General features: G+C 40.6%; 1 protein-coding gene across 1 annotated transcript; it reads left to right on the top strand.

Moving 5' to 3' along the window:
- Positions 1-3,010: 3,010 nt before the first annotated feature.
- LOC110724037 lies at positions 3,011-5,440 on the top strand. Its single transcript, XM_021903436.1, has 2 exons — positions 3,011-4,764; positions 4,849-5,440. The coding sequence occupies exons 1-2, from the start codon at positions 3,011-3,013 to the stop codon at positions 5,438-5,440; spliced, it is 2,346 nt and encodes a 781-aa protein (XP_021759128.1).
- Positions 5,441-6,993: the final 1,553 nt, after the last annotated feature.

The following is a 6,993-nucleotide window of genomic DNA, read 5'->3' as shown; positions in this document are numbered from 1 at the left end:
CCTGTACTTTATTCTTCTCGTATTCATGTGCACTTTCTCACTAACATGAAATCAATAGGTTTACCCTAAACTTGTTTATAAATGTTTGTTGAATATTAATGCACACACAAATCTATTATTGGTGATCACTTGAATTATAATCAAATTAATCCTAAACAAGATTATTAATTATCTTATTAAGCGTAATTACAAGTACAAGTTCCCTTTAAACATGCATGAAATGTGTGATCAAGCAATAACAATAGCAATATAACATATCAGGCAACATAATAATAATAATAATAATAATAATAATAATAATAATAATAATAATAATAATAATAATAATTATAATTGTTTCGGGGTTTTCTGATGTCCCGCGGGAGAGTTACAATTCCGAGACTGGAACCGGACTACCATGTGTCGTCCTTCCCCTTTTTCGCCCAGGCGGATGGGCAAATCCACTCGTCCCAGAGGGTGGACGACTCCTCCTCCAAACCCTACTAAAGGGTGGGAGGCCGGATGTATGCAATCAGTCTGATATTTTAGTTTCGACAGACATTTGCTACTAATGAGATCTGAGGAGCTTCCGGTATCTATGAGGATTCGGCCAACTCTCTGGTTGGCCACTTTACATTCAATAACGATAGGGTCGTCATGCGGCCCTCTTACCCCTCCTAGATCTTCTTCAGTGATGACAATCTCAGGAAATGAATGTTTGGACGGCCGTTCTTGGTGAACGGAATTTACGTCTAACCGCCTGATATTGTCTTTGTTGCCCCTAATAGTGGGGCCGCCTCCCGAGAAGCCGCCTGCAATGGTGTAGACGACTGCATCATCTGTATCAGAGCTGTCGGCCTGTTGATTCTTTTTTGCCGACTGCTTTTTTGAGGAAGTGTTCCCCGTAGATTTCTTGACATAAGTGTCAAGATCACCTTGCTCAGCCAGGTGATAACTTGCTATTTGATACGATTTTAGGGTGTTTTGAACCTAGTTTACTTGATATAAATTGCGTTTTGGTTCATTTTTACTCTATTATTATGCAATTCTTGTGTATCCTATGCTTCACGGGTTGTTGGTGTTTTTGTTGAGATTCTAGGTTCAAAAGAACGACCAAATGGAGCCCATGGATACAAAGCCGAGGTTAGAAGCAAGAAGATGGATGAAAGAAGCCAAGGAAAGGAGCATTATAGAAGAAAAGATGAAAAAAAGGGGTTTAGAAGACCCTGCACGGCTGTGCCAGACCTTGCACGTCCGTGCAGGAGGTTCCAGAAAGCTTCAGCAAGCTGCCAAGGCCTGCACGGCCGTGCTTAATCTGGCACGTCCGTGCAGAAGAGGGTGCACGACCGTGCCAGACTTTGCACGTCCGTGCAGAAGTGCTCCAGAAACTCAGAACATTCTGCCAAGGCCTGCATGGACGTGCCAAATTAAGCACGTCCGTGCAGATGTAGCTGCACGTCCGTGCCAATATCTGCACGTCCGTGCGGAACTGCTCGATTCTTAGCAGTACGTTCTGCCTCAATTCTGCCCCCTCTGCACGTCCGTGCCAAACTTGGCACGGCCGTGCTTAGCCTTGCACGTCCGTGCCAAATCTGGCACGTCCGTGCAGACCTGCAGTCGAACTCCTTCCTTGTTTTCTCCGTCCTTTTTATTTGGGGGTCATATAAATACCCCTTGAGAGCTCATTTGTACGGGGGAGGCAGTTTTTCAGAGCTTTTCTCTTAGTTTGTAGTCTTAGAACATTAAATTCTCAAATCATTAGTTAGTTCTCAATTATTAGCTTGGAATTATTCAAATTCAATCATTGTAGAAGACAAAATCCACCATTGTTGCTCACCTTGAAGCTTCATAGTAACCATTTCTTACTCATCTTTTCTACTTCTCTTTACTTTGTTGTTAATTATTTGCTAGTTCTTGCATGTTTTGGATTGTTAATTAGCTTAATCCTTAGTTTGAATTTGTTCATGAATTGCTTGAAATCTTTAATTGCTTTAACCCCCATGGATTGTGAGTAGTCTAAATTCTAGGGTTTGGGCAAAACCCTCAATGTAGTCACTAATTACTTGTTGCATGTGCTAATTTGGTTGTTGTGGGATGTTAATTAGTTGAGCTTAAGTGGTTTAATTGCTTAGTTCTTGTATATGGCCATTGCTAGAACTATTTATCCAAGCTTTCTCAACGAAGGATCGAGAGATGAACTTGAGTTAGCTCCCTTATGCTTGATTGACCCGAAATGCCATGAGAATAGGGATTACCGGTCAAGGGAATGTTTATGTCATCGTGATTATGCTTTAACACTTGTTTTATGCTATGTAACCACGAGAGTAGGTCGTATTCATGATTCAAGTAATCCCTCTAGCTTGAGAGAGTAGTTGGGTGCTTTAGATGACTTCCCCTAATTTATCCCATTAATTTACCTTGATTGTTGCATGCTAATTGTGATTTGTGATGAAGTTGAGTGGTATAACCCAAGCCCTAGATTCCTCTTAATATTGTTAACCTCCTCTTAGCTTAGTTGAATTGTGTTAGAAGAAGTTACTAAAAACCAACCCAATTTAGAATTCGTTTAGCTTATTTAAACGGTAGTACTCGGTGGTTGATTCAACGTCTCTCTTGGGTTCGACCCTTTCTTACCCTTACTATTGTTAGTGAGACCAAGATAGGAATTATTATCTTTGGTAGGCTCGACGACGGCCTATCAAGTTTTGGCGCCGTTGCCGGGGAGGCAAAGTCACATTGAATGTATTATTGTTGAATGAGACTAGATGTGTGTATATGTATAGTAGTTTTCTTACCTTAATTTTTGTTTATGTGTGTTTAAATTGCGATAGTCATTGCTAACGTTTTTCTTAGCTTTTTTTGACTTTGCATGACACGAAAGAGTAAGCAATCACCGCTTATTCCCGTTGATCCAGAGCTAAATAGGACTTTGAGAAACGTGAGGAGACTCTTGCAAGGCACACCCGAGTTTTCCATTGTATATTCGGATTCCGATCCGGAAGAGGTTTTTGGAACTAACGAAGAAGATAACATGGGAGAGAATCCTCCTCAACCATTGTTAAGAGACTATGACCACCCCAACGCATTCCAACTTCGGAGTGGCATACGTCTTCCCACCACAAATGCAAACAACTTTGAACTTTCACCTCAACTCATCCGTATGATTCAAAGCGATCAATTCGGAGGTAGTCCTCATGAGTGTCCTTTTGCTCATTTGGACAACTTTCTTGAGTTGTGTACAACTATCAAGCAAAACAACATTTCGGAAGAGTTCATCCGTATGCACATGTTTCAATTCTCCCTCCGTGATAAAGCAAAACATTGGTTGAGAACGGTTGAAGAGGGATCATTGAGTACATGGGACGAAGTCACTAGAGCCTTTCTTGGAAAGTATTGTCCTCCGGAAAAGACCGCCGAACTAAGAAGAAAGATCACAAACTTCAACCAAGAGGTTGATGAAACTTTGAGTGAAGCATGGGAGCGGTTCAAAGATTATACTAGAGCATGCCCTCACCACGGTTTCACCTCATGGATCATAGTGCAAAGCTTTTATGATGGTCTTACTCCTACCTCAAGGGCCAACCTTGATTCGGGAGCCGGAGGTAGCCTTAAAAAGCTATCGGTTGACGAGGCCTACAAAATGATTGAGGAAGTGGCTAAGCATTATGCTTATGGAGGTGATAAAAGGCAAGGTCAACCCAAGAAGGGCGGTAAGCATGATCTTGAAGCAATAGATCTTATTGCTTCCAAGGTTGATATGTTAGCTCGAAAGCTAGATCAAGTGAACAATGTCCCCGGTAGCTTCTCCCCACAAGTCATGTCTTGTGAGACTTGTGGAGGAAATGACCACTTGGCATCCTATTGCAACACTACAACGGAGCATGTGGCTTCACTTGGTAGGAATGATCCTTACTCCCAAACTTTTAACCAAGGTTGGAAACAACATCCAAATTTTGGGTGGAAACAACCCAATCAAGCTCCCCCTCCTCAAAACAATTACAACCAAGCTCCTCCTTACAATCAACCCCCTACACAACAACAAGCTCCCTATCGCCACCCCAATCAAAGAGACAATGTCCAACAAAGACCCCAATACAATCAAGCCCCTCCTCCTCCAAAATCCAACATTGAATCCGTTTTGGAAACCTTCATGACCCAACAAATCAAGATCAATGGGGAAGTTAGTAGCTCAATTCAAAAACTCCAAGCACACAACAAGATGATTGAAAGTCAATTATCTCAAATTGCACAACAAGTTGGGTGCACCTCTAACCCCGGTGGTCAATTTCCAAGCACAACGGTAATGAATCCAAAAGAGCAAGCGAAATCAATCACCTTGATTATGGAAGGGGGGTATGAAACTCCAATTATGAGAGAAAATGTTGCCAAAAAGGGAGATGAGGGAGATAGTTGGGTAGATGAAAGTGAGTTTGAAAATGAAGTGAGTGAGGAGGCGAGAGGAAGGTCAAAAATGAGTGATGAGGGTGCCTCAAAGAGAGATGAGGGAGAAGTGAAGAGTCAAGCTCCATTGAGAGCATATGAGCCTCATATTCCATTCCCTCATAGAATGATAGAGAAGATGCTAAATGAGAAACTTTCTAAGTTCCTTGATGAAATGGAAGGACTTCAATCAAACATTCCACTTCTCCATGCTTTGTCTCAAATGCCTACATATGCAAAGTTTTTGAAAAATATTCTTTCTAACAAGAGTAGGCTTGAGGAGAGTGATTCTATCTCTCTTCCAACGGAGATAAGTGCTATTCCTCAAAATGAGCTTCCCGAGAAGTTTGGTGACCCCGGTAGTTTTGCTATACCGGTTAAGGTTGGAGATCTTGAATCAACAAATGCTTTGTGTGATCTTGGGGCTAGTGTTAGCCTTATGCCTCTCTCTATGGCAAAAAGATTAAATCTTGGGGAGATTAGCCCCACCAAAATGTCAATCCAACTAGCCGACCGCTCGGTTAAAGTCCCATTGGGAGTCTTGAAGGACATCCCAATTCAAGTGGGGAAGGTTCTTGTGCCTTGTGATTTTGTAATCATGGAGATGGATGAGGATTTCAAAATTCCTATCATATTGGGTAGGCCCTTTTTGAAAACCGCGAGTGTTAATATTGACATGAAACAAGGGCGACTTACCTTACATGTTGGGCATGAAAGAATCTCTTTCTCATTTCCGGAAACGTTGAATGACCCCATGGTTAAACAAGTTCATCGGGTTGATGTTTTGGTTAAAATTTTGAAAGAAGACATGGAGGAGTCACAAGATGAATCGACTCATGCTCCGGAGGTGAAAAAGCAAGAGAGGGCCAAGAAGAAAAAGAAAAACAAGATCAAGTTGATAGACAAGATGTTTGGTTGCATTTCTAGTGATGATAGCAATGTGATTATTTTGCCTAAGGAAAATGGCAAGTGTGTGGGAACAATGAGATGGGTCAAAAAGGTGTGCCTTGATCCTCCCTAATTTTGGATAGCGCAATTTCGTCAAGCTAGTGACGTTAAAGAAGCGCTTCCGGGAGGCAACCCGAATATTTTTGTAGTGGATTAACTTAAAAAAAAAAAAAAAAAGAAAAAACAAAAGAAGAAAAAAAAAAACAGCACAAAGTGCATGTCTTCCAACAACAACCAACAGGAACAAAGGTACCAAGGAGGTTCAAGCGTCGAAGAAGACCCGATCCTTGAGTTAGTCTTCTTTCTCCTTTTTTTTATGAGCTTTTATTGCTTAACATTGAGGACAATGTTTATGATAACTTGGGGGGAGTCATTTGCATGCCTTCTTGACATGTTGGTTTGTTTGGTTGCGTTTGTTTTGGTTGTTTCATTTCCCTAATATCCAAGACCCTTAATCCAATTTAACTTCCTTGAAATCCAAACCTCTTGTCATGTGAATATTAGTGTTCCCTCTCTAGTTAGTAATGTGAATATTTTCGCTTTCTCTTCAAAAAAAAAAAAATGATGAAAAAATTGAAAAATGAAAAAAAAAAAAAATTTCCCAAGGTTGAGACTCAAATGACAATGCTTATATGTTTTTCTTGCTTGACTCTTGAGCGATGAGTACTAGTTCTCTTAGAAGGGTGTATGCAAGAGATGGGGTCATTTAGAGGTCTATTAATCCTGGTTGCATTAGTGTATATGAAATGAAAGTCGATGAATGCTCAATTGCACATCTAGCATAGGATATTGTTAAATTTGCCCAAAGTAGGATATGTTTGAGTCAAATTGCGGTCCCTTGTGCCCTTAATGTGCCTCACTTCCTCCCCGAAATGAAACTCTATTAGGGAATTGGTTATACTTGTATTATGTGTAATAAGTGGCATAATAAGCCACACGTTTCGAATAAAGAAAGAGCCGCTCACAGTTAAAAGAGGCGAGGGCAATAATGTAAAAAAAAAAATGAGAAAAAAAAAATAAAAAAAAAAATAGAAAAGAAGGGAGAACAAAAAAAAAAAAACTCCCCCAAAAATTCTCAAAATTTTGATTTTCTTTTCTTTAGAGGTCAACTTGTGGATGCCTCCCACACATTGTCGAATTTGTTGCTTATTGTTTCTTGTGAAATTCCCGAGTTAGAGTGTAATTAAGGGGCCTTGGGTGTGCATTTTGGGAGGTGGACTAGCATTTTGAGATTTTATAACCGAAAGAGGGCTCATTACAACTTTGGAATATCTAGGTGTGCTCTAATGAACTAGTAAAAGGCCAAAGGAAGTATCCTAGTGCAACCTTCTTTAGTTTTCCTCTCTACCCCCAACTCATGTGTACATTTGTATGATCGGTAATTCTTGAAAGTCGTTCACTTGTCTTGCTTGTGTCTCATATCCCGATGAGTTGACTTGGGCGAAAAATTGAACTTGTGCGATTTTTGGCGATGTGCTGTGGACTGCGTGAGTTGTGGGGCAAACTCATTGGAAACCCTCACGAGATAAAAACTCGTCCTCTAAGGCGACTTAGAGGTTTAAATTGCTTCTCACTTGTGCTAAAAGTGATGATGGTTGTCACCATGCGGATTTGTTATGTATGCTT

The sequence above is a fragment of the Chenopodium quinoa genome, unplaced genomic scaffold, assembly GCF_001683475.1.
Source record: "Chenopodium quinoa cultivar QQ74 unplaced genomic scaffold, ASM168347v1, whole genome shotgun sequence".
NCBI classification, from domain to species: Eukaryota; Viridiplantae; Streptophyta; class Magnoliopsida; order Caryophyllales; family Amaranthaceae; genus Chenopodium; species Chenopodium quinoa.
The sequence above is the reverse complement of the archived record's forward strand: the minus strand, read 5'-3'. Positions and strand labels throughout refer to the sequence as shown.

What these genes read in the sequence shown, in the direction of transcription:
- LOC110724037 (XM_021903436.1), top strand. Translation starts at nt 3,011, where the DNA reads ATGGGAGAGAATCCTCCTCAACCATTGTTAAGAGACTATGACCACCCC. An exon ending in CAAAATGAGCTTCCCGAGAA is followed by an intron (nt 4,765 to 4,848) that starts GTTTGGTGACCC and finishes TCTTGGGGCTAG; the next exon opens with TGTTAGCCTTATGCCTCTCT.